The sequence below is a fragment of the Panthera onca genome, chromosome E1 (genome assembly GCF_046562875.1).
Source record: "Panthera onca isolate mPanOnc1 chromosome E1, mPanOnc1 haplotype 2, whole genome shotgun sequence".
NCBI lineage: Eukaryota > Metazoa > Chordata > Mammalia > Carnivora > Felidae > Panthera > Panthera onca.
Window position 1 is genome coordinate 31,295,192 of NC_138352.1, and position 27,863 is coordinate 31,323,054.

General features: G+C 53.3%; 1 protein-coding gene across 5 annotated transcripts in view; it reads right to left on the minus strand.

The window, feature by feature from the left end:
- The window catches only part of RAP1GAP2 (RAP1 GTPase activating protein 2), a 223,685-nt gene that overhangs the window by 183,633 nt on the left and 12,189 nt on the right, over positions 1-27,863 (minus strand). For 2 of the 5 annotated variants that reach the window (XR_009614433.3, XM_060646968.3), the window contains exons 1-2: positions 5,409-5,857; positions 2,504-2,539 (exon numbers count right to left, since the gene is read on the minus strand). Coding sequence is in view for 4 of the 5 variants with exons in the window: in XM_060646968.3 (XP_060502951.1) it covers positions 2,504-2,539; positions 5,409-5,659 (287 nt within the window). In the remaining variant the exon portion in view is untranslated. Of the gene's footprint in view, positions 1-2,503; positions 2,540-5,408; positions 5,858-6,167; positions 6,297-22,332; positions 22,653-27,547; positions 27,665-27,863 lie in introns of those variants that run through there. The other 3 variants (XM_060646970.3, XM_060646974.3, XM_060646973.3) reach the window with 3 other exon arrangements.

The window sequence follows — 27,863 nt, forward strand, 5'->3', positions numbered from 1 at the left end:
AGAGCCTGGAGCCTGTTTCGGATTCTGTGTCTCCCTCTCTCTCTCTGCCCCTCCCCTGTTCATGCTCTGTCTCTCTCTGTCTCAAAAATAAATAAACATTAAAAAAATTAAAAAAAAAAAAAAAAGAAAAATCAACTGACCACAAAAGTGAGGGGTTTAAAAAAAAAGTGAGGGATTTATTTCTGGACTCTGAATTCTGTTTCATTGACCTATATGGCTATCCTTACACCAGTACCAAATGGTCTTGATTACTGTAGCCTTGTAGAAAATTTCAAAATCAGGAAGTATAGTCCTCGAAATTTGTTCTTCTTTTTCAAGACTACCCATAAGTTTAGGGGTGCCTGGGTGGCTCAGCCAGTTCAGCGTCTGACTCTTGATCTCAGTTCAGGTCAAGGTCTCACATTTCTTGGGATCAAGCCCCACGTCAGGCTCTGCGCTGACAGCACGGAGCCTGCTTGGGATTCTCTCTCCCTCCCTCTCTCTCTCTCTCTGTGCCTCCCCCGCTCGTACGCTTTCCCCCCGACTTTTTCTCTCTCTCAAAATAAGTAAATAATCTTTAAAAAAAGAAAGAAAAGACAACCCTTAAATTTCTGTATGAATTTTAGGATCAGTTTAGCAGTTACTGCAAGGAAGCCAGCAGGAAGCTTGTTGGGGAGGCTCTCCAGTTCCAGCTCAACCCCTCCTGAACTCTACCTCCACTTTCTCCCCTAGGTTCCCTGAGACACCCTGGGATCTTTTCTGTATTCTCTTTCGCTTAACCATATTACACTGAGGTTTTCTTTCTTGCAATCAGAAGAATATTAACCAAGTACAAGTAAGAACACAGTGCTACACACCATCCCAAACAGCCATCTCAGCACTACCTCCCCAGGACCAAAGTCCTCAAACTGTCCCCCAGATACGCAATCCCAATGCTGGCCAGTGCCCCCCGCCCTTCACTCCACCTTGAAACGAGTTCCCTTCCAGGTGACACACATCATCTTTGCCCGTTAAACAGCCTCTCAATAAATGCCTGTGAAACTGAACTAAACATCCCAAAACAACACCAAAAGAAACATCCCCACCACTCCACCCCCGCTTAGTAACCCTGTTTCGTGCCTAATTCTCATTCAATACGCAGATAAGAAGCTCCTGGAAAATTAGACTTCAGACAAAGGATGCAAAAACTGAAGTCTGGAGAAGTTAAATGCCTTGCCCATGAGTGACGATTTGCCCTGAACACTGAGCCACACTGATGCACACCCCACGCCAACCGGCATAGGTCCAGGTGCACCTATTGTCCCGCCCCATCTTTAAGAGCCGCTAGAGAAGCTGCCTCCTCCTGGCAGTCTTCCAAGACTACTCCCACGGCAGAAAGCTCTCAGAAGGCAGGGACTGTCTGCCACTCATCCCGGCCCTGCTAACTGCTTACCCTCACCGTTCTGAGCAAAACAGACCAAAGTGGGAAGCCTCTTATTCTCACCCCTATCTGCCGACTCTCAAGACCGGCTGTGCTTTGCCCCGGGACCTGTACCCAGGGCATACACAGCCAGTGCTAGCAACTAGATGGCATGGCAGAGGGAGGCCGGCCTGGAAAACCTTTCAGCTGAGATGGGGTGTCACAGGCGGGAGGAGCTGTCTCTGAAGGAGGACACTCATTGGAGGAATTTCTCATGCACCAGCGAACTCACATATGGCAGGATAACATTTTGGGCTAGTGACCAATGCTATTTTTTCCTCCTAGAATTTCCCTCCTTTTCAATTCACTCAATTGGAGCAGGTGGTTGGTCAGTACTCATTGCCCAGGGAGGGATGAAGATGGAATGACTTTTTCAAAGTCTGAAGCGGGGAGGGGAATCAGGATGCAAACACAATGGCTGGGGAGAAATACACATGGAAAAGGAGCAAAGACGGTGAGGGAGGAGCAGGTGGAGGTTCTGGGAGAGAGGTGTGTCTGCGCAGGGCTTCCCAGACAGACGGGCAGACATATGGCAAACCGCGGCAGACAACTCCCAGCCCCCGAATCTGGTGTTGAAGCCTCAGAGAGCCGCAGGGCTGGGCTCATCAGGATGACATTTGTCTGGTAACAGATGACTCAGTGGCCAACTGACCACATGCACACTGGGATGTTTCATGAGGCTCCAGAACTATGTGGCACAATTTTCCAGGTAGGTAGGAATGTCAGAAAGACTGATGGATCGGGGACTTCACATAATAATCAAGGGGATAGGAAATAAAATTATCTTTCTCACGTCCAAGTTATGGCCTAAAAGACACCACTGTATGCATTACCATCAACCTGGCACCTGCTGCTTCCATCCCAGCATGCTTTTCTCCAGACACCCCAGGAATCAAGAGCCCTGTCCAACCTCTCCAGTCCAAAGCCCGTAAGACTGAGATGGAGAATCTGACAAATGCTACAGCCCCACTCTGGTTCCCCACAACTCAGGGGAAACGAGGGGCCCACAGGAGCTCTGGCCTGCCATCATCTCTGGTCGCTACATAACAGGAAGTGGCTACTTACTTGACCTTCAGGCTCGCCAGCATGGTCTTGTCGATCCTGCCAAGAGAAAAGCAAGGGCTTTGGTCAGTGCCGAGGCTGAAGGCTGCCAACTAGCATCCGAAGGGCAGGTCCCTTAGCCAGTCTAGACCACCAGACCGGCAGGGCCCTGGAGGGGACAGCCGCTCCAGCCGGAAGCTCTCCTCCAGCCCAGGAAGAGAGGACTGTGAGCTCTGGGAGGGCTGGAGCCACATATAACCCTACAAGGCAGGTACTGTTATTCTTCCCATTTTAGAAATGAGGAAACAGAGGCTCGGGAGGGTAACATCACTGGCCCAGTCTGAATCCAGGTTCCGACTCCAAACCCAGAGATCCCTTTGTATATAGCATCTCCCTTCATTGCCCCCACTCCACAAGAGGCATTTGCAAGCCAGCTGCATCAGTCACCGCAGCTGGACCTTCAACACATCGACATTTCCCAGGCTTCTGCTTTGGGAAGATACCAGCACCCCAGCACCCCAGCAACAAGGACCCTCCCGTTCTGGGAGCTGCCAGTCCATGCAAGGAGGCAGACCCCACTCCTGAGACAGAACCCAAGAGCAGGCTCCAGGGTGCATGGACAAGTGGGAACTGTCAGGCACGGAGCTCAGAGCAGGGAAGATCACACGCACAGCAGGCTGTCCTGGCAGCCAGCTCCTCCACCCCAGGCTGCACCCACCCTTGCTGGAAGACAAGGCAGTGCTGCTAAGCTTCTATTTTTACCCCGTGCATATGCCAGCCCTCGTGGCTGGTAAAAGAGGCCCCTTCCTCTCTCCAGACAGAAAGGTGGGCGAGATTCCCACTGTCAGCATCTCCTCTTTTTTAGGGGTCACAACCACCGGTGTCACCACCACCACCCCCATGTCATCAACACCACCACTGTCACCATCACCATCGGTGTCGCCACACCCCCATGTCAGCATCACCATCAGTGTCACCATCACTATAAAGGTCACCATTACCCTCAGTGTCACCACCATCCCCTGTGTCACCATCACCATCAGTGCCACCCAAATCACTACCACGTCCAGGATGCACGAAACCCTGGAAAGATCTTTCAGCCGCCCTATCCTGTATGTTCAGCTTTGCCACAAGCTTCCTTGCACACGACTCCCAGGGCAGCACGGGGATGGGAGCAGTGTCAGGGGCCACACAGGGAGGACACGGAGCTGTCGTAAGTCAGCACCAAGCCCTTGAACTGGGAGGTGGGATCCTTTCACTCTGAGTAAACCCCCAGCACCTTCGGATCTCAGTTTCCAGCAGCAAAACAAGCCACACCCCAAAGCTCCTGGCCCAGGTCCCTCCCAGCTTCTTCCCCACTGCATCCTGGGCCCCTTCCATGGAGCCTCCACAACTGGTCCTGAAGGGTCTCATGGGGCCCCCAAACCCTCTAGCATGCAGACGTGCCTCCTCTCCCATTCAGCCCACCAGAGCGGGGAGGGTGAATCCAGGAGGCAGAGCCTCCCATTCTGCTGTAATATTTGTAACCCAGAGCTACGGAGCTACCTAACTATGACCCCAACAACAAGCCTTTACATTTTATATTTTCTCAAGGAATCCTTTTTAGTTCTTACGACATCCTGTGCATAAGGTGGAAATCCCCCACTTACACACGGGGAAACTGAGACCCAGAGAGGGGAAGTGTCCCGTCTGAGTTCCTCAACGGGCCAAGGTGGAGCCAGCACTAGAACCCAGACTTCTGGTGTGGCGCCCTCTCAACCCAACCAGCACAGCACCCAGTGTACCACCACAGCAACCCCTGGCCCAGCACCCACATCCACACCTACCCGGCAATCTATCCACAGGGTTCCCACGCTAGGGTGTGGCCCTAGGAGGGCAGGGCCTGTGGCCTTTGCAGGGCCAAGACAGGAGACGGGGCAGTAGCTGTGAACCGAGGTTTTCTCTTTCAGAAAGCCAAACTCCCAAGGTTCTCCCTGGCGCCTTCTCTCTCCTCCCCACCCCATTCTCTCTCTTCACCTTGTCTGCCGCTGATGCCACTGGCTATCCACCCCGGCATCCAAAGGAGCTTCCAAAATACCGGCCCCTGAGATTCTGTTCACGGTGTGGAGTGGGCCAGGGCTCCAGGAATCTGCACTTTAGTCTCCAAGCCTCCCAGCTGGCAGCCATCTCCAGATGACGGCTGCTCTAACCCTCCAAGCCCACCAGGAAGCCCTGCACCCCGTCAGACTCAATGAGCCCCTACCCAATGCCTGTCGTGGGCAAGAAACACTTCACTTAGTCGTTCCATAAGCGTGTACTAAGCACGTACAACGTGCCACACACAGTTCCTCGTTCTGCTCCACACCTTCCAGAGGAGGGTGGGTCTCAGAGGTCCCCTCTCATGGCCTGGGCCCTGTCCTGTAGCGATCCCAGCCAGCCTGACAGGGAAGCACACTAGGTGATTTGGACCCAGACCTCACCCTCGGGACAGGAACCCCTTGGCCCCGCCATCAGGGAGGGCCTGTGAGCAGGCACTAGGCCACACTGTGCCACCTCTAGCATCATCTCATCCTCGCTGTCCCCAAGTGCCAAACATGGAGCACCCACAACCCCTCCTGCCAGAGGGTGGATGGCAAAGAGCCTCCAAAGAGGGGGAAAAGGGAAGTCAAAAGCTGCACACACACAGAAGCGTAAACAGCCAGAGGAGAAGAACCCACCTCCTCCCAGACCCTGTGCCCCCTCCCTCTGTCCCTCGCCTCTGTGTCCCCCCAATTAGCCTGCCAGCCTCCACACCAGGGCACCCCTGGCCACCCTCCCTGCAGCAGCAGGAATCTTTGACAAGGCCCCAGGTCCACAAGCTGAAAGGAAACCGATAATGAAAACCACTTGACCCCGTTCCCCAGCTGAGGAGAAGCTGCCAGCAGCTGGTAACCATAGACAAGTCTTTGACCTTGGTCTCCCCGTTTTCTGGCCCCTAGGGAGGAAGGGGCTTCTCTCTTGTCCCAGACAGAAGCTTAGTGGCAAAAGGTGGCCCAGAGGTCCAGGGGAGAAGCGCGAACCCAGCTGCTCCGGCTGGGACAGAGCTGGGATTGGCTGGCCGGGCGGGGGGCGGGACCTGTGCAGATGGGTGTGCCCTGCCTTCTCCACCTTTGCCACGGAGAGGACTGAGCCCAGAGGTCCCCTGTGCAGGAGACACCCCATCACAACATCACGTACAAAGCGGACACGGGAGGAGTGTATGGCACACCTGCCCAGACAAGGGCACTCAAAGCGAGAGAAGCCCAGACGTGCACACACACCTGCTCAGAAGCGCAGAGTGCACACGTGGTCACACACACAGCACACCCACCCAGCCAGGCACACACTTCATACCTGGTTGTACAGACTGGGAGCTGCAGACATGCCACACACACATGGGAACAGGCACAGACACAACATTCAGCCACAGCCACGCAGCCTCGTTCACACTGGCTCCAGCTCCAACCCTCCGGACTCCCTAGATCCTTCTCCAGGGTGAGTGAGGGAAAGCTTAATGTCTGATACCCCGGCCACCTCCATCCGGCCACGGCAGCTGCAATGCACCCTCCTACCCACCCGGATCTCAGGCACAACCTGAGCCCTCTGCTCACACAGGCAGCCCCAGCAGATGCAAGACGTCGCGGCTAGGTTCGCTCCCATCCCTTCAACCGCCGTCCCATCTGTCACCCACCATCCAAAGCCCCCAAAGGAGACACTGCGCTTCCTGCGAAACATGGCTGTGGCCGTGGGGCCCCGGAACCCAGCGATGTCCTCAGGACTGTTGGCAAAAAGGTGACAGTGCAGTGGGGTCAGCAGGGCCACAGGCGTGGGGCGGGACACTGGGTGTGGCACCTCCCCCACTGCCTGCCCCCAACCCCAGCACTTCCTGTGGGCGAGGCCGCGGGGCTGGGAGGTGTGTCCTGCCCTCCAGGAGGCACCAAGGAGGCAGGGGAGGTCGCAGAGGGCAGCTTCCCCATGCCCAGAGGAACCCACAGCTCCGGAAGGGGCTCGGCTGGCAGATTGCACCACAGCCCGAGTTGGCAGCTCGGTCCCACACAACCCTGGCTTCTCAAAACCCAAAGGAGGCCGGAGGAGTCCCACAGACGTACCTGTGAGGGAAAGAGCTCGCTGGAAGGCTGGGGAGCCCTTCAGATGGCTCCTCACACCCACTCCCTGCAGCTGCCCAGGATGGGACCTCTGCCTTCCTGCTCCACCATGGCTCAGCACACACCAGATAAATCAGCCCCACACAGGTAAGGACACCCGCACACTTGTGGACACGAGTACACGTGCACTGCCATGAGCACAGGGGCACACGCACGTGTGCACATGTAGATGCACAGGACCCACAAGTGCACAGGCATGCTTACATAAGTGTCGTTACACACCCACACACACATGCGCACAGGTACCGCACATCCACATGCCAGTTCATATAGACTCAACAGAGACACCTGCACGTACATCTCATATACACACAACTCCCCGTGACACAGGCTCACACGTGGACACAGACCCACGTGCACACACTCAGACTACACACACGCCCTCAAGGTACGTTCACATGTACACACGCACAGTCACAGATCTGTGCTTCTCAGACGCCCCCAAGTGCCCAACCAGAGGTCAGCAGTGGGAAGGTGGCATGCGTGTGCAAGTGTGTTTCTTTCTAGCGGGGAGAAAAAGCTAGCCCTCATCTCTGCATGCACCAATGCTGACCATGCCAGGTATATAGTAGGTGCTCACTAATGACAGCCCATGGAGGGGTGTGGCATATATGCTAACACAGACTAGGTCGGGGAGACACAGGTGGGGACCAGGCCCCTGCCCTGCTCCCCCAAGCAGTGGAGGAAGGGAAACAAAGCTACCGTGGCTGCTGCCACTGGCCTCTCTCACTGGCCCACCCTCCCCACAGTTTCCTGGTTGGGGTCCACTGCCACTCTGGGCACTGGATCTGTGTTGTGGGACCAGGGGGCCACCCCCGGGTCATGGACCAAGAGCACAGGCATTTCTATTTTCTTGACTCCGCTGAAGCAGGGAAGGCTACATGGGCGGCAGGCGGTACACTGGATGGGCTGCAGGCTCAGTTCAGGTCTGGGAGTGGCAAGGGTGGGGTCCTTTCCTCTAAGGCAGCAGGCCTCTCGGCAGAAGCCTGGTGGTCCTCAGTTCAGGCCGAATCCTCCGCCCCCACCTTCACCAGGAGAGGAAGGATGCTGTGGTTCACCCTCTGGGCTTGCGTCAGACCACTGGCTTCCCGCTGGATGTCCACTCCATGCCCAGACCTCTCCCCACACTGCACCCACCCCACAGATGCTCAACAGGCACCATGGACACCTTGGGTCCTACTCTCCCTGCATCCACTTGGCCTCCCTCTGAGTAAAACAGTTCTGTGCTCCATCCACCCCCAGAGGGAGTACCTGGCCAGCCTGACCAACCAGGGCAACCACAGTAACTAGCTCAGGAGTGGGGCAGGAGAAGTCAGTGGACCCAACAAGACTCACTCCCAGAGCACACCCCTTCTCCTGCCTAGGTTGCTAAACCACAGGATGGAAACACCACACAGAGGAGGGCAGGGGCAAGAACCGCCACCCAGTGAAGAGGTCAGGTCTTCAGGACATCATCAAATCTCCCGGCGGGGTGCCTGGGTGGCTCTGTCCATTCGGCATCCGACTCTCGGATTCGGCTCAGGTCATGATCTCCCAATTCATGGGTTCAAGCCCTGGGTCAGGCTCTGCACTGACAGCTCAGAGCCTGGAGCCTGTTACAGATTCTGTGTCTCCCTCTCTGTCTGCCCCTCCCCCACTCATGCTTGCTAGCTTGCACTCTCTCTCTCTCTCTCTTTCTTAAATAAATATTTTTTAAAAATTTTTAAATAGAATTGAATTTCTCTCACTCTCCACTGAGGAAGTCCCAACTAAGAGGGAGAGCCTGATGTGTGTAAGAGTGAAGGTCAGAAACACCCGTGGCCGCTCAGCCTGCTGCCTCACCAACTCTGACTCCAGGCCAAGCAGACAGGCCTGGCCGTCATGCGGGTAACCAACAACACATTTCCTGTTGCAAATTACTTAGTTTTTCATCAATTAGAGGGAGTTCATAGTGAACCCATCATGGGAGCACGTGATTTAGTGTGTGAGACAATGAAGTGAGGTTATACCAATAAGCTGGGGCACTTCCGAGTACCCATCACCTAGTCTTATCTGTCCACAGGTGTGACCCTGTTTTCCTGTGGTCCATCATCGTATTCTAGGGGAAGAGGCCGCTGAGAGATGCTCTCATGCCGGTCCTCTCAATCTACAGAGATACCCAGGTGAACACCCAGGTAGGAGGCCACAACCCAGCAGGGATGCAGGCCCAGGTGCCAGCATCTGGAGGTCGGCAGGGCGCCCTGGGGAACAGGCAGGGAGGAGCATTTCAGGGTCCCAGCTGCTGCCACGTAGAGGCTGGAATCTCCCACCTGGAGTTCTGGTCTCTTGCATAGTAACCCAAAAGACAAGGAGTAATGCAACACTCAGATCCTTGGCCAAGGAGCGGCAATAGCCTGGCTGTGTCAGCAGGAAGGGGCGCAGGACTCACAGCATCCCGGATGTCCTTGAAGCCACTAAGATCTGGGAACCTTGGAGAGTCCAGATGGACCCATGCCTTCCTCACTCCTCAGAGTGAGGGCCTGGAGGAAGAGAGGGAGGTTCCCAGACGGCTTATGTTTTACTCTCTGAGCTCTAGAGGGAGGTGAGAGGCATTCTAGAGCAACCTTCCACTCTCTTTTCCTCAGCGCCGGTCTCCCAAGCTTTGGAGCCATGTGACTGCCAACACATAACCTAACCTCCGAGGCCTCAGTGTACTCCTCTATGATATGGTGGCTGCCACCAAGCTCACAAGATTATAAATAAATGTAAACACTTAGCACAGGGCTCCCACACCATTATGGGAGCTATTATAATTATTATCTATTACAATTCCGCCCCCTCCTCCGGTCCCGCTCAGCTTCCTGTCGCCCCTGCTCTGACCCCTCAGTTCCTCTTCCATGTGGGGGTGGGCAGCGAGGGGTCCGAATGCTCTCTGGGAAGGACTGTGAGTCAAGAGAAAAGAGAAGCACCCTGTGAGCCAGGCCCAGCCCTTCTACCCCCACCAAGCACAGCCCAGCTTCCTCCCTGACCTCCGCTGACTCAGATTACGGAGCAGTCAGAGTGGAGACAAGCTATGGGTACAGAGGAGCCAAGGGCAGCACCTGTATCTGTGAGCATACTACAGGCCAGCTCCGACCTCACCGCTTAGCTCCTTTCGAGCTCACGACCACCTCTGAGATGGTAACACTGCTATCCTCATTTTACAGAGGAGGACGCTGAGGCACAGAAAGGTGAAGGAACTTGACAAAATTTGCCCGGCACAATGGTGGCAGAGCTAGGTCTGATTCCAGAGACCAAGTTATCAGTCACCGTTCTATAAAATGGTCTGCTTCGGCAAGTGCCGGTCCCCAGATCAAACTGCCCCTTTGGAACCCGCACAAATGCCCCATTCACACAGGGCCCATGTTACAGACAAGGGAGCCTAAGCACCTGAAAGAAAAGCACAGCTCAACAGCTAAGAGAAGACAGGGATGAAGTCGGAAAGACGAGTGCCTAAGTCTTTCCAACACCAGGCTAGACTGGCTCCTTCTGTCCTGAGGTCGCTCCTTGCCCCGTCCACAGACGGTGACTCTGGGTCACCAAATCACAAGGCCCTGGCTTCTCTGGGGAGGCCTGTGGGTGTTCCTGGTCCAGCTGGGGAACAAGTCCCACCCAGAGCCCCAAGCTCAGGACAGAGCTCCAGGGAACCCACCCAGCTCTCTGGGCTTTACAGGAATGTGGAGTTGAGAAAGCCGGCTGGGGTGGGAGGAGGAGGAAGCCCAAGCCCCTGCCCCTCCACCGGATCTGCAGGCCCTCCGGGGCGGGAGGGAAGGGAGAGACCGTGTGGTTTCCTCTGCTTGGACAGCTCTGTCCTCACAGCCGCTAGTGGGAGCTGAAAGAGGAGACAAGCTCCTTTCCCAGGCTTGGGGACGAGCAGTTACAGGAAGCTCCGGAAACAGATGCCCCTGGAGAAGCCGGCACTAGATCATTTGGCCTAGATCCGCCCCCGCTCCACACGCAGCATGAACTACTAGCATGACGGGGTGGGGCTCAGCTCTCCTCCCACCTCCACCACTAAACCACCTTGAGCAGGTCACGTGCTTTTTGGGGGGCTTCGGTGGAACTTTCCTCAAAGGGGAGGCAACATTCACCCCTGCTTCCTTCATAAGCCAGGTGAGGACAAAGAACAGCGGCAGAGAAGGGCATTCTGGTCTCCAGAAAACAGGGTGCAATGGCATTCAGAACCAGCAAACATGCATCAGTTAGGAATCCATACTTGGTGATCGAGACAAAATGACATCTAACATCTGCCCTTTGATTTATGGTGCACTGATCACTTCCCCGCGTGCGCTATCTCTAGGGCCAGACTGAATTTCCCATTGCATGAGTTCTGAAAAGCAAGATGATGACAAAAAAATTGCAAGAGCAGTGCTAGTGAAAAGCAGACTCCAAGAGCATGACCCTGAGCCATGACCATGTGGTCTATTCTGATCTGCTCAGTGCTGCCAGCCTACCAAGAGAACTGCAAGCAGAACCTGGATGGACACTAAAAAGCTATCAAATGCATCACAGCGTAAAATTTCTTGGGCTCCTGGGTGGCTCAGTCGGTTGGGCGTCCGACTTCAGCTCAGGTCATGATCTCGCGGTCTGTGGGTTCGAGCCCCGCGTCGGGCTCTGTGCTGACAGCTCGGAGCCTGGAGCCTGCTTCGGATTCCGTGTCTCCTTCTCTCTCTGCCCCTCCCCCACTTGTGCTCTGTCTCTCTCTGTCTCTCAAAACTAAGCAAGTGTAAAAAAACAAAGTTTTTTTTTAATTTCTTAAATAACGACAAGATATCACTTTTGCCCATCAGATAGTAAAGGTTAAAAGAAACCCAAAAAATGGTATGTGGATATAAGGTAACAGGCACTCCCATCATTACTGTAGAGATTTGGCAGTATCTATTAAAATTTCAAGTGCACACACCCTTCGGGCCAACAATTTTGTCTTTAGAGACTTAGTCCACATATAAACTCACACCAGTTGACAAGATCCTTGCATACAGATGTTAGTTTTATCGCTGTCTGAAACAGCAAATACAAAACATGAATGACCTTCACCATACTGGAGAAAAAGCATACAATGGGATACAATGGAGCCACTGAAAAGAAGGCAGAATTTATGTGTGTTACTATATAAAGATAACCTAAAAAAGAGTTTAAAAAAAAAAAAAAAGAACAGTTCATCTAACAGGATCTCATTAGTTTAAATAAATACGTAAATTCTTATGCATGCCTAGACAATTTCTGGAATGGAACATAAGCAATGGTCCAAGACTGTTTACCTCTGAAGAAGGGACCAGAACTAGAAATTTGGGGGAGGGGACTTTCACTCCCCCACTTTACGTCCTGTGTGCTGCTTGATTTTTTTTAACCATTAACATGTTATAATTTAAAGAAAAAAATGTTAAATCTATGAATGGTTTGCTCTTAAAAATAAACAAACAGGGGCAGCTGGGTGGCACAGTCGGTTGAGCGTCTGACTTCGGCTCAGGTCTTGATCTCATAGCTTGTGAGTTCGAACCCTGCATCAGGCTCTGTGCTGACAGCTCAGAGCCTGGGGCCTGCTTCAGATTCTGTGCCTCCCTCTCTCTCTGCCCCAACCCACTCGCATTCTGTCTCTGTCTCTCTCAAAAATAAATAAACGCTAAAAAAAAGTTTTTTAATAAAAATTAAAAAATAAACAAACAAACAAGAGCAGAAACGGTAGCAGCTACAAAGCCTCATTTCTTTAAAACCTTAAACTATCTGGAGCTCACACTGACACTGATCCGAGTCCTGGGACCATCTCTTCTACCCTGAAGGGAAGTAGGTCTTGCCCCAGAAAGGGCAGGCCAAGATCTCTCTCTCCCTGTCTGACTCCAGATGGTTCTTCCATCCATTCTGCTTTTAGGCAAAGAGTTTGTGCTTTAATCTTGAGAAACTCAGAGGAGACCAACATACAACTTTGCCGGAGGAAATTTAACAACACAAATCAGAATCCTTACATGCACGCCAAGGGGGCTTCTGAAGTACACATCAAGGCCTGTTTTTGGAACTGGGTGTTGGTTTTAGACGGGTGAGTCAAGTTTATGGACATTCACCCCTACACTTAAAACCTGTGCACTTCTCTACATGTACATTTTCCTTCAGTACAGAGGTTTGTTTTTTTCATATGCATGCTTTTTGACCTGGCAACCCTGTTCTCAATTCCACACCATCCCAAGAAGAAAAAAAATCAGAGCCATGCGACAAGTTGTACTTTCCAGAGTCTCTAGCTCGTTGTTGCCATAACTACGGAACAATGGAAATGACCTAAATTACCAACAGGGTAGGTTCAAGAAAGATAGCATCTCCCAACAACAGAGTACGTTCCCGCCAATATAAAGTAGGTATAGAAGTACATGTAATGACAAGGGAAGACACTTACGGCATATTTCTGAATGGAATAAAATAGGCTAAATATTATGTTCAGGGCCATATTATTAAGGGGTGAGATTAAGGATCATGATTTTTTTCTTCTTTTCTTCTTTTCTGTTTTCTGAAATAAGCAAGTCTTACTTCTATAATTAGAAAAGCACAATAAACACTACTTAAAATAATAACAAATAATAGGAAGCAAAAAGAGATAAAAAAGGGGACAGGCCCAGGGTTATATATTAGTGGTTTTCAAATGCACTGGGTGTGAGAGTTACCTGTGGTTTAAAAGAACATGGGTTCAAACCCCAGCCCTGCTGCTTACCAGCAGTGTGACCTTGGGCAAGTCCCTCAACTTCTCTGTGCCTCAGACCACACCCCTCATCTATAAAATGGGGATAATAATAGTATCTACCTCAGAGGACTGTTGGGAGGGGTAAATGAGCTAATATGCACGAAGCCTTCAGAGGAATGCCTGGCATAGACCTATAGGTGTGTTAGCCAATGCAACTGCTCAAATTCTGACTCCATTGTTCTGGGGAGGGGCCAGGGAACCTGCATGTTTAACAAACTCCCCTCATGACTCTGGCCCAGTGAGAAACACTGGTAGCAAATCCACAACACTCCCATTACCTTTGGTGTCCCTGGAGCTTCCTGTGGAAGTCTTGGGCACTAGGAGCTGTCTGAAGGAGATCTCGCTAAAGGAGATCACGGAGCCAGCTCTCTTAGCTCTCACTCCATCCAGCTGGGTCACTCCCGACCCTCCCCTACTGCAGAGCCTCTCCTGAATGGGCTGGAATGTGGGCATCAGCACCCTCTGCAGGCAACTTTGGGTACCGCAAAGAAGAAAAGGGAGCGTCTTGGGGCGCCTGGGTGGCTCAGTCGGTTGTGTCCCAACTTTTGATTTCGGCTCTGGTCATGATCTCATGGTTTGTGAGTTCGAGCCCCACATCAGGCTCTGCGCCGACAGTGTGGGGCCTGCTTGGGATTCTCTCTCTTTCTCTCTCTCTGTCGCTCTCCTGCTCACATACACACTCTCTCTAAATAAATAAGTAAAACTTTAAAAGAGAAAAAGAAAAGAGAGCATCTTGCTTGTATTTCTAGGATGGTAGCCATACTTCCCCCTGGCATAAGGGATTGGGGGACACGTGTGGGGGAATTCTATGTCTTGCAGGAGATCAGCAACAACCGTGGGTTCCAGCCCTGGCTCTGACATTGAATAATAGCTATGGAGAAACCACTTTAACGCCCTCTGCATTTTTTTCATCTGTAACAAATAACTGTACCCATTTCTCAAGAATCTCCCATGAACCAGTTATGTCATACTTTTTACTTTATTTAATCCTGGCCCCAACCGTGTCCTCTATCCCGGTGAGGAAATGGAGTCACGGAGAGGTTAAGGAACTTGCCCAAGGTCACAGGGCTGGTAGGTGACAATGGCAGAATTCAAACCAGAGGCCCTGCTTTTAACAAGTCTGCCATTCCTATAGAGAATGAGGCCAGCACTAGATGTGAGCTACCACCAGGCTGGGCCCCCACCAATGCCCAGCCAAGGAGCAGCCCCAAGCTGGGCCAGGATGAGCAAACCTTGGCAAGCTGGGCGAGAGAGCGGTCCTTCTGGCAGATGAACAGTGACTCAGGTGGAGGCAGGCTAGGAGGACCGAGAAGAGGCAAGGAGCTCCTTCAAACACTTTTTTTTTTAAAGCCCTGCAGCTCAAACACAACATGTTCATGATTCATGTCTCGTGACTCCCCTGAATGAAGATGGGGGCCCTAGCAGGGTTTGCCCTCCCAGGCACAGAGAAATCCTGCTGGGGTCTTAGCCTTGTTACATCTCCATCAAAACTTGTCCCTTGCCCCTTTGAAGGGAACAAGGCTAACTTACAATGACATAATAATGGAGACACTCCATCAAGGTCCCCTCTTCTCTCCCCATTACTAGCCCCACCTCAAAAGGGCTCTGAACAGTGAGGTGCCTCCCATATTCCATGCAAGTGGTGGGAAATTGGAGCTGGATCCTGTAGCTTGGTGAAAGCCTGCACCAACGCCTCACCTGAGGCCGGGAGATCTGTAGGTGGGACTACAGTCACTGCTAAAGAAACAACCCAGTGAAGTACATACTAACGTTGTCCCATTTGACAGATGGAAAAATCAGGGCACAGAGAGACTAAGTAATTTGCTCAAGGTCACGCTCCTAGGAAGGAACTGTGGCAGATTTATTATACTTTCCAAAGACAGCCACACCATCCCATAATATATCCCGCATCCCACATGCTCTTGTTACCAGGTGACACGGACACCCCTCTACTGAGAGATGGAATCTCTGTGCCCTCCTGGACCTGTGTCCAGGCAGAGTGAGTCAGGCAGAAGCAATGCCGCATCATTTCCCAGGCTGGATAAGAAAAGGTAAAACAGGGGTTCCTGGGTGGCTTAGTGGGTTAAGTGTCCGACTTTGGCTCAGGTCATGATCTCATGGTGAGATCGAGCCCCGCATCAGGCTCTGTGCTGCTGAAGCCTGCTTCAGATTCTGTCTCCATCTCTCTGCCCCTCCCCTGCTCATGCTCGCTCTCTCGCTCGCTCTCTCTCTAAAATAAAAAAATTTTTTAGAAAAAATTTCTTAATTAAAAAGAAAAGGTAAACTAGCTTCTGCTGGCTCTCTCTTGGGGTCCTTGCCCCTTAACCCAGCCACCATGCTGTAAGGAAGCCCGAACTAGCACACAGGGAGATGGCCTGGGTGACAAGAAGACAGAGCAAAGGGAGAGGCCCCTGTGGTGAGGGACTGAGTCCTCAAGCCAACAGCCAGCTTTAAATGCCAGACATGAGCCACCGAGCCTTCAGACCATTCCATCCCCTAGTCTTTGAAACACCCCAGAGGATGACCGCAGAGCAGACAGAAGTATCCCTGCCAGGCCCCGCCCAAACTGCAAATTCCTGAGCAAAATAAATGTCACCACTGTTTTAAGCCATAAGCTTCTGGGCAGTTTATTACGCAGTAAAAATAACCCGAATAGCTGGTGATAGAGCCAGAACTGGAACCCAGTGAGCTGGCTCCAGAGCCTGTGCCCCTAGCCACTCTGCCATGGTCTCTGCTGTGTGAGAGACAGCAACAGACGAGGGGTTTGGAGCTTGGGCCTTGAGTCACACATATCTTCATATATTCATTCATTCATTCATTCATTCATTCACTCAGGGCTTGTTTATTGCACCCTGGGATATTGTGATTCATAGGAAATACACATTTGGTCTTCGTCTACAGTTCCTGGCTCACAGCTCCCCAAACCCTTGTAGCTTCAGAAGTGCGGAGCCTGATAAAGGTGTCTTGTTATGTGAATGAGGTGACTTTTAGAAGCACCCAGGGGTGGAGGCTGGTTGCCAAGAGAACCAATCACATGATTAGAAGGCCAGACCTCTCTCTCAGACCTCCAAAGAGGGAAGAGGGGCTGGGGTTGATTCAATCGCCAATGACTAATGATTTAATCAATTGGGGCTATGTAATGAAGCCTCCATAAAAACACACAGGACTGGGTTGGGAGTGCTTCCAGGCTGGTGGAAGAATGGGGACAGTGGCGCCCTCTCCCCACATGCTGCCCCACACACCTCTTCCATCTGCCTGCTCCTGAGTTACATCCTTTCATGATAAACCAGCGATCTAGTAAGTAAAAGGTTTCTCTGAGTGCTGTGAGCCGCTCTAGCAAATTGCCCCAACGTGGGGAGGAGGAGGAGGAGGAGGTCCTGGGAACCTCTGATTTATAGCCAGTCGGTCAGAAGCACTGGTAACAACCTGGGCTTGGGACTAGTACCTTGTCCGACTGAATCCTCACCAGTGGAATATGATATGATCTCCAGGTAAATTGCATCAGAATTGAATTGAATTCTCAGACACCCTATTGGTGTCCAAAAATTGTTTGGTTACACATGTGGGAAAAACCACGTCCCCCCTTAACACACACACACAATAGAACTGGTGTCAGAAAAGCAATTTACATCCATACTGTGTTCCAAGCTCTCTGCTAATGCTGAGGATATATCGGTGAACGAGACAGATCCCTGCCCTGGGGGGCCTGGGAGGGAGGAGGTGAAAGATAAAAGAGGGATAACTTTACACAGGTATTTACGACAGGTTGATATGATCCAAAGGCGACCAGGTGGGTGGGGAGCCCTGTCTGGAGAGCGTGATCTGGGACAGCCTCCCTGCAGGGGAAACAGCAAGGATGTGAAAATCCAGCTTTGTGAAGAGTGAACAGAATGGCAGCAACTATCAAGAACAGACCTGGGTTACATCCTGGCTCCACTACTTACTAGCTGTGTAATCTTGTGGAAGTGACCCAGCCTCTCTGAGCCTCCACTTCCTCATAAAATGGGGATGCTTCCAGAACCCACCTCACAGAATTGCTCTGAGGAGCCCATGAGCTAACACACGCACAGTGTGCAGTCCAGGGCCTGGCACAGGAGGAACTCCACATATACAAGTGACTGTGGTGACAGGAATTACTTGAGGCCAAGGTCCCCAAGCGGAATGCCCAGACCCCCAGAGACCACTCTGCTCCCTGTTGGAAACTGCTAGCCACAGCTACCGGGGAAGAGAGCATGGACAGTGGGGGTTGGGGGCCCCTCCCATGGCTGCACTGATACCCAGGCCTCTGAGGGGGTAGTCAAGTGTAAGGGGTGCACACATACTTCCCTGAAGCACACTGACACGTAGAGCCAAGCTTCTGCCCACCCCCTGTGGCCATTCCTGACTCATATCCTCAAACTAGGGCTTACCCACCTGCCACCCTGAGCTCAGAGTTCAAAGGATGGGGCCCTGGTTATCTCTCCCCAGGCCCTGCCCCAAAGGCAGTGGGCACCCACACAGCCAGTGGGGGAGAGGCAACTTCCTCAAAACAGAGGGAGGGAGGGACAGGGACAGGAAGCTTGGAGAGAAGGCAGAAGTGGGGAGGGCAGAAGACTCAGGGGCCCCAGGTAGGGCCAGGCAATCCCAGTGGGGTCAAGTATCACCTGCCATCAGACAGGCACACCCTTTAGGACTCTGGAAAGCACCTAGTGGGTGGCCAACACACATCCCCAGAGGAAAGAACACCAGCAAACAGCACACAACAATGCACACAGAGACATACTCAGAGGACCCACACCCTCCACAGATGTGCAACCTCCACAGACGTGCACACACGTACAGGCACATCTCACTGTGCCTGGCGGCCTGTCACTCCCCTCCTGCTCTTGCTCACTACCAGTCATCTAGTCAGCAGGGTCCCCCAGGTGCCCATGCCTGCTGCCATCTGCTGGCCCAGACCTTTCAGGGCCCAGCCGGCACACCCAGCATAATCCAGGAACGAGGCTGCCAGCCCTGGATCTGACCTAGGGGAGGGGGTGGGAAACCACCTGGCCCTCAGAGCAAGCTGCAAGTCAAGACCTTATCATGGGCAGGGCCAGGGACTCAGCACAGCCTGGTTTCAGGCCAGGTCCCCCAAAAGCACAAGCCTTGCCTTGGTGTCCCATCTGCCTTGGGAGCCCCCATGGCTGCTTTACATCTTGGGCAGGTTGAAAGGAGCCCTGAAGGGTTGTGGCAAACAGAGCAAAAGAAAAAAAATAAAAATAAAAACTAAGTGCAGCACAGCAGGCTAAGATCAGACATGAAGCAGAACTTCCCACTGGAGAAGCACCAAAGCACTGAAACAGAGGTGTGGACCAGAAGAGTGTCATCTGACTCCATTTAGAATTCCTCTTTAAAAAGGGAGGAGATGGATAGACATCACTGTTTGTTTTTTTACTAAAATTATTAAAAACAAAAAGAGTCCCAAATTGCAGAGGTCAGAGGAATCTTGAAATGGCTGTAAATGAAGACAGTGGTTGCTGAACATCACCAGCCTAGGCTGGTGTGACCTTGCCTACAGGCAACAGACGGGCACAGTGACCTTTTATTGCCAGCCTGAGCTGGCTGTGCATGAGCAGGAGGCAGCTAGACAACTTCCCCACGGTGTGACCTCTCCTGAGGGGGCAGCACATTGCTTGGAGATGGCAGAGGGTAGAGAGGCCAGGGCCACCATGGTACAGGCCTCGGCAGAGGCACATCCTCGACAGGACCAAGTGTTTGCAGTCAGCATCTCCCCTCCAAAGCAGGTGGTGGCCTGGGGGGGGCTGGTAGCCACTCTGGAGAAAGAGAGAACGAGGATCCCGAGTCTCGATGCTGTACTCTGATATACGAAGCCGGCCGGGCCTAGGCCCTTGGACCCCCCACCTCATCCTCAAACACGGTCGTCCCCTTCTCTCACACCACCCCATCACTCTCCCAGAGGCCCAGCCTGTCCCTGCCATCCCAGCCACCCAGGCTGCCCACCTTGCCCCACCTTGCCCGTGGTTCCTCCTCATTCTTGGCCAGTCTCCCTTCCTGCCCTCCGTTTTTCTCTCGCCCTCCTCCACCTCCTGTGCTGAACTCCCTCCCCACCAACAGAGGCCCAGACCAATGCCCACAACCATCTGCCAACTCCAAATGCCAGCACCCGCCCTCCCGCCACTACTCTTTCAAGCACCGCTCCCCTCGCCACCCACCCACCCCTCCCCTCACTGCCAGAGACAAGCAAGAGGCATGTCTGAGCAGCCGGCCCAGGGGCAAGGCACTGCTGGCTCAAATTCACAGAACGTGAAACAGAACGTTTCAGGGGATGTGGAAGACTGGGCCACAGCTCCAGGAGGAACTGACCAGCTCAAATGTCTGGCCCTGGAGCCTCAGATCCTACGGCCAAAGGTGAGGGGGGCTGTCATTAGAAGTCACTGAATCCTGCCTCCTCCTCCACTTGAGTGAATGAATACCCGAGCCACCCACAATGTGCTGTCTTCCCGATTATACAGAAATACAATGTTTAAGGGCCCATTGCCATGTTCAAAATTTTCATAAATGTCTCATTTAACATTTACAACCCCTGATACGGAAACTGAAGCTCTGAGAAGTTAGGTAATTTGCGCAAGGTCAGGTGGTGTGCTGGACGTATGCCACTTCAGCCCTCTCTGCCCCACTTCTTACTCCAGCCACGTCAGCAACGACCAGCTCCCCGCAGACTTTGAGCAGCGGCATTCGGTCCACCCGGCAAACCTTCACCTAGGGCGGCGTGGGGCCTTCTTTGAGGTGCAGTGTGGGGCGCCCACGAGAACCCACTGGGGCCTCACGCGTGGGCAGCCTGCAAGCAGGTGGGAGTTAATGTCCACCAAACCACTCTGTCCAGTGGGGAACAGAGCTGATGGATGAACGCTTCCCTATTTTTCTCCCCAGCAGGGCAGTTCTGAAACGCATTCCCTAAGGCTCCTCAGGAGACTGCCCAGGGCAGAGTGGTGGTAATAAAAATAATGCATCCTTGTCTTTTTTTTTTTTTTTTTTTTTAAAGTAAGCACCATGCCCAACGTGGGTCTTGAATTCATGACTCCGGGATCAAGAGTTTCATGCTCCACTGAATCAGCCAGCCAGCCATCTTTCGTCTTTTCCCCTTCATGCCCTTTGCCCCACCCTTGTTCCCCAAGACCACTTCTCAAATAAACCACCACACACAAGCCTTTCTCTCAGCCTCTGCTTTGGGGGAACACAGGTGGAGACAGAGAGTGGTGGTGCTGGGACTCAAACCCAGGTCTGAGTAACAACAGAGCCTTTATGCTTAACCAGATGCTGCCACCACCAGGGGGCCCGTCCACACCAGGGGGCCCTTTTCCTCAAGGGCTGAAGTCATTCTGAACCACACTGGCTCAGCCACACTTGATCCAGACAAGGTATGGGAAACAGGGAGCAGAGGGTATGAGGGCACCTGCAGCAGGTACGTCCTCTCTGAAACTGAAGCCACCTCTACCAAATTGCCTCAACACCCTGGGTTGAGCAGGAACCCCAGCCAGATGTGCCCTGGTCCTACCCACGTTTAGCATCTGCCTCTACCCAGAAACTTCTGTGGCTCGTCAGCTCCAGTCCCCCATCCCAGCCCCCAAGCAGGTCCCCAAGCTCACCCCCAATGTTCAACATCTTAGAAAGGAGAGGGGACCTGAGGTAGTTTCTTGAAACCAGAGCAGCCAGATCTAGCAGACAGCCACCCTGCCCCACCCCTGGACTCGGAAAACCCCATACACCTCCTTGTGTGAGGACAGAGCCTCCCCCAACTTCTACCCAAGTCACAAAGATATGATGGGACTCTCCTGGGGGAAATCACTCTTGGGACCTCACACGCCCTGAGTCACTCCCAGCCTCCCTACCCAACCCACCCCTACCCCCCCCCCCCCACACACACAGCTGTTTGAGCTCTCCTTACCCTGCAGCAAAAACGGTGGGGGGGGGGGGGTGGGAGGGGGTTCTTCCCTCTCCATGGGAAACTGAGGCCTGTCGAGCTTAAGGTACAGCCACAGGATCACAAATCATGAAAAGAACCCAAGAGCCCTGGCGCCCAGCCCAGGACAACCCTATTATTCCCTAAGGAGGCTGCTCTGAAGGGGGCCACTCAACAGAGGCAGATCCCAGGCATTCAGAGCCCAAACCCCACTTGCATGTAAATGCCCTTTGGTTTGTTAAGGGTGTGGAGGGAGCTGCAGGAAACATGAGGGGAAAGAAGGATGTCCCCCCAGCCAGCTCCCAGGTCCAGACACGCAGTATCTGGTGGTGGCAAAGCCAAGTGGACTCTGCACAGTTCTGAGGTCCCCTGAACACACACCTGCCCTGGAACCCCACCCAAGGCTGACTCCCCCCTCACTCACTCACCCAGGGCCTCCAGAAATGAGCAGCAGGCTGGTGGCTGGCCCTGCCCGGGAGGTCCATTAAGGCCTCTCTGCCAGCACCCCGTCATCCTAGCTCCCCTCTCTGCAACAGGCACAGGTTGGAGTGAGGATGGGGTGGGGTTTACGGCCTTTTGGCAAAACAAACAGACAAACAAAACCAGCCTAGTCACAGGTCCTCCTGGGGTTCCGGCTGTTTCCTTCTACCACCACCTGTAAACACCCCACCTCTGACCTCCACCTCGGTCAGCTTCTCTAGCCAGAGACTTTGACAGGGTCTGAGCAACATCTCACTCACGCACACACACACACCCTGATACATGATGTGTGTGCGCAATGCCCCACCCGCATGGATTGCTGAGGACAGTCACCCCATCTCCGAAACACAACCCATTACGCTTAATTACCCTGTGGGATCACAGCACAGAGCTCACACACGTACGGGCTGTCTTTCTCCTTGCGAACACACGCATTTACACTCGTAACATACGCCCCGATTCCGCGTTCAGTCACACCCGGGACTCGCGCCCTGATCCAGGCTGTTTATGCATAGAATCACCACCCAGCCCCGGACCCACTGACCTTCTCCGACGCACGGCGCAGAGCTCACTCCTCGACGTGGACCGAATGTCAACAGTCAGCGGCGGCTGCTCACCCCGCCCGTGCGCCCGCAACGGCGGCGTCCTCCCATCGCCATCCGGACCCGGGCCCCCTCCCGGCGGCGGGCTTCCCTCGCAGCCCGCCCAGCCGCGTGCGCCGTCACCGCGGCGCGCACACGCGCACGGCCGGCCGGCGGCCGCGAACGCACAAAGCTGCGCCCTCCGCCCCGCCGCCGCCGCCGCCGCCGCCGCCGCCCGCGCACCTGGCGGGCGCGCCCTCCGCCGCCCGGGCCGCGCGCCCCCGCCCCCGCCCCCTCCCACCGCCCTCCCGCCGCCTGCGACGCCGCGGCCCCGCTGCGGGGACTGGGGGCGCGCCGGGGCCCGAGCGCTGAGCCCGCGGCCGGGAAGCTCTCGTCGCCGGCGCTAGGAAACTGCCCCAGGCGGCTCCTCGGGAACAAAGGCGCGAGGCGGGGCACGCGCGCCCGAGGGACCCGGGGGAGAAGAGGGAACAGCCCACCAGCCTGCAGAAGTTTCTGGAGGATGGGGCCGCGGGGCGGTGGCGAAGGGAGGTGTGGAAAGATCTACCATGGGTTCCTGGGCTACGGAGGTGGACACTCTGGGGCTCTCTCCAGCTCTGCGTGGAGTGGATGCAGGGGGGAGGTATGGTGCTACCTGGCCCCCGAAGTAGAAGGCCTCTAGGACTGCCAAACCCCTGAAATGCCCCTGCTTTGTATCCGCAGGCTGGAGCTTTCTTTCATTCACCCCGCAGACATCCTCCCAGCTTCTTGCCAAACCAAGGATGCTCCTGAACTTGAAGAGGTTGGGATGCCTGAGTCTTTTCCTGGGTTACCTCCACACCAGGAAGCGGCTGGAATATGGCTTGTACACCTCACTGATGAGAAGCTCACTCCCTCAGGGGGCAGCCCACGCCGTCCTGAGGCAAATCTAAGGGCTAGAAAGCCATTTCTTCAGTTTTATGGAAATCTGCCTCCCTTCTGTCTGTTGACCATGGATGGCATCACTCTGCTCTAGCCATAATGGCTTTCTGCTTCTAGAATATACCTAGGGCCTTGTCCTTGCTGTTCCTCCTGCAATACTTTTCCATCCCGTCTCCTGTGTCCCCTTCCCCCATTCCCCAGCAGCTTCTCCATATGGCTGCCCCCTTGTGTCCTTCAGGACTCAGCTCAAATGTCCCCTTCTCAAAGAGCACTTCCACCTCTTCCAAAGTCCCTACACACCTACTGGTCACCCTATCTCGATGCCCTGTTTTAGCACCTTCAGTATACTGAGCATCTTAAGAAATTCTGTCTGTGTGTCTATGGTCTGCTTTTCCCTCTAGAACATGTACCCTATGGAGGCAGGATCCTTGTCTGCCTTGGGACAAGGCCCTGTAACACCAGCGCCTGACCGAGAGCAAGGTGGAAGGAAGAAAGGAAGGCAGAGGTGGCCAGCCTAGGGGCTGAGTCCCTTCAGCAGTTTTACCCTGAAATGCAACATGCTCGGCCATTCCAGGGTAATCTGGGGCACAGTGTTACCAGAGGAGATGCTCAGTCGCTGTCCACCAAACAAATGAACAAATGAAGGAATCTTCTTCCTAGCATCTGAGACTCAGAACAGCAGGACATTCCCTCCCCTGCCCTGGACTCTGCCCTGAGCTCTTGCAGCCCCCAGATGCAAGCATTTTCTTAAAACCTAAATCATGGGGCCATATCCAAGCTTCTAGTCAATTGGAACGATGATTCCCATGTCTCCCTCCCAAGTACAGACAGGATTGGAGGCCAAAACGGATTTCTCCTTCATCCCTGTTAAACTGTACCTACTAGCCTTGGACCTAGAATCCAACCTCCAGGGCATTTTGGGTCCCAGTTCTGCCATCTTGCCTGTTGGGATGGTGCCTGGGGTTCGTGCCATCAGCAGTGTCACCAGCTCTCCACATCCTTCCTCACCAACCCACTCATAAACACGTGGAGCAGGATTCAGCCAATGGCAACCCACTCATCAAACTACAGTCTTCTACTCCACCACCCAACCTACTTTCTAGTCTAGAAAACTAATCAGAAAAGTGAATAAGCTTCCCCCAGCAGGATGGGTTCCCAGGGAATTCATTTGCTCTTCTTTTTCCAAGCGCCACCAAACCATCTCTCTAATAATTTTTGTAAATGTTTATTTATTTTTGAGAGAGAGACAGACAGACAAACAGAATGCAAGCAGGTGAGGGCAGAGAGAGAGGGAGACACAGAATCCGAAGTAGGTCAGCACAGAGCCCGACACGCAGCTCAAACCCATGGACCGTGAGATCATGACCTGAGCCGAAGTCGGATGCTTACCTAACTGAGCCACCCAGCTGCCCCCAAACCATCTCTCTAAAACCAGACTCAGGGAGGGGGGCACCTGGGTGGCACAGTCAGTTAAGTGTCTGAGTTTTGGTTTTGGTTTCAACTCAGGCCATCTCACCTTTCTTGAGTTCAAGCCCCACATCAGGTCCTGTGCTGACATCTCGGAGCCTGCTTGGGCTTCTCTCTCTCTCTCTCTCTCTCTCTCTCTCTCTCTCTCCCCCCCCCACCCCTGCTTGTGTGCTCTCATGTGCACATGTGCATGTGTTCTCTTTTTCTCTCTCTCAAAATAAACGTTTAAAATGTTTAAATAAAAATAAATAATAAAAACAAATAAATAATAAAAACAGACTCTGACATGTGACCAGGACAGATGCCGAGTTCCTTATTTATGGTTTCTGGATTTAATTCCTCTTGGCAAAGATAGAAATTACCTAAGCTAGCTCCTTCCTTGGGACACATGCCTTATTCTCTGAGAGGCAGTGTGCATAGTGGTTATAGGCACTGAAAATTACTACCTGTTATTTAACCCCTGTGCCTCAGTTTTGTCATCCGAAATATGGGGAGAACAATGGTACTTAAAGCCTAGCATTGTCAGGAAGACGAAACCAATTTATTCCTATAAAGCATTTACAACATGACACATAATAAACACTCAAAAAATTAACTATTAATATTCTGTCACAAAAATTAGTATAATCACAGAGTATGGCAGCCTCCTCTTCAACTCCCCTGGGGTGCAGGCTTCCCAAGTATGAAAGCTGAATTTATTTCAAATGGCTTCATCCTGTCTTATGACTGTTTCCCTCCTCCCAGGACTCAGCTCTACTCCTGTGACTCTCAAATGAATTCTTGTTCTTTGGCTCAGCAGATGGAACAGCTCTGTCAGCTTCAGACCACCTGCATGGGCAGGCGCTCCCACCCTCCACTTCCTCCCTTGCTATTACCTTGCGCAGGTGCAGCTGGCCCACCTGCCATGGGGCTGGCCTCTCCCAGCCTTCCTGCAGGCTCAGAGCCTGCATAGCGCTCATTTGTCATCCCCCCAGTGCCTGTTTAATGAACTCCTTCTCTGAAACAGGACGTCAAGGGGGCGCGTGGGTGGCTCATTCAGTTAAGCGTCCGCCTTCGGCTGAGGTCATGACCTCGTGGTTTGTGGGTTCGAGCCCCGCGTGGGGCTCTGTGCTGACAGCTCAGAGCCTGGAGCCTGCTTCAGATTCTGTGTCTCCCTCTCTCTCTGCCCCTTCCCTGCTCATGCTCCGTCTCTCTTTCTCTCTCAAAAATAAATAAACATTAAGAAAAAGATTGAAACAGGACGTCAGGATAGGGTGGAAAACAAGCCGAAAAAGGCCCTGCCCCCATAAAGCTTACATTCCGGGGGATGGCGTCATGGACAAGGAACAAATAGACAAAGAAGATCATGTCAGATGGCGGCTGTCAGATGGTGGCAAGGGCTTTGAAGGAAAGGTGAGAAGGTGAGGGAGAAGCTACCCCATGTCAGATGGCGAACGGCACGCGATAGGGTTTTGCGTGTTGCCTACAAGTGAATCCGACCATGTGCCCTTCATGGCCACATGTCACTAGCACGCTCCCAGGGCAGCCACACCAGCCTCTTTCTTTTTCCCTACAAACATTCACAGTTACACACTCGGGATTTCATTTTGGCACCCTTCCCAACAGTCTTGCCTCAAGCTCTAGAGGATGTCCTGTCTTTCCTCTACATTATTTGAAATCCACCCTAAGGTGTCCAGGGCACTTGTCTGACTATCCGTTCCCTGACTACCAAGAGTTCCCCTTTCCCAGGGCTCCTGTCACTCTCACATCATCATCCAATTAATTCTTCCTACAGAGTATCAGATCCAGATCCAGAGCACCCAGCCACCTCACTGTTTCCTGAACCTTCTGAAATCTCGAGGAGACGAGAAGGAGCAGATGCACTTAGCTGAATAGGATTCCTGGCAGATATCTGGGAGGCGAAGTCTCCATGGACTAAATCTTATTCCTGGGGTGGCTGGAGAGCAGCCGTACAGCATCACCCCTGTCCTCTTGTTAGCCAGCCCATGATAGGCCCCCCCCCAAAGACATCACCTCCACTCCTCTTTCACTTAAACCACCCCTGGGAGGTGAGGCCTGCTCACCCTTGACTGTGAGGGTCCTGCGAATTAAGGAGCTAGCGCAAAGAGGTCTTGAGGGGGAAAGTGGAAGAAAGGCTCAGGATCGGGTCTCCCAGAGGCCTTGGGTAGGGGTGAGGCTGCAGCAGGGCTACCCAGGACCTCTGCTGAGACTGCTAATGCTGGTCACACCTGTCCACAGTGCGGTGAAGAGTGGGCAGGGGCCTGGGAGCAGGAATCTGGACCAGGAAAAGCCCTATTGGCCGAGAGTCAGGCTCCCGGCTGGATGCCCGGACAAGGGGAAGGAAGAGACAAGGGAGGCAGGGCTGGCTCCACCCACCCAGGTCAGAGAAGGGGTGGGGAGGCAGCCCAGCAAATTGCCCACCACTCCCCCTCTTAAAGAGGAACCCACTGACCCCAGGCCTTAGGAGTCTCTGCAGACATCATTTCACTTGAGACTCATGATCTTCCTGATAGAAGACAGGGAATGCAGGATCATACCCATTTTACAGAGGAGAAAGCAGAGGCAGTGAGCTGCCTGAAATCACTCAGTGCCTTCTAGGCTGAATAAGCACCCAGACTGACAAACTCCTTCCAGAACCCTGGGAGGCTTCTCTACCACTGAGGACAGTGGTTCCCCACTGCAGATTTATGGACCAGTGTAGAGCTGGCTGCATTAAGTATCACCTTTGGGGGCGGGGATGGGGGGTTGGACCCAGCCACAGAGTGAGGAGGGTAAGGGCTGTGGTCCCTTTACCTGGAGGGAGACTCAAGGTCAGCGCGGCTGAGGATGCGATGCTGCTGAGGGCTGTAGAGCCACTGGAAGGCTGTCAGTGTCCTCTCCTCGATTCGGAACCGACCTTCCTGCACGTACCTGCAGGCAGGACAGGAGAGAGTGAGGAGATGGGCAGGCAGGGCTCCACAGAGCTTCTTGGGGAAGTTGACTCTGCTTGCTGGAAAAAGACAGATAAAGGGCACCTGTCCCCAAATCTCCCCCCTGTTCATCTGCCAGAAAGCTCTATTTCCAGAAGGCCACTGTTAGAATACCCTGAAGAGGAAGGAGCTATGGGGCT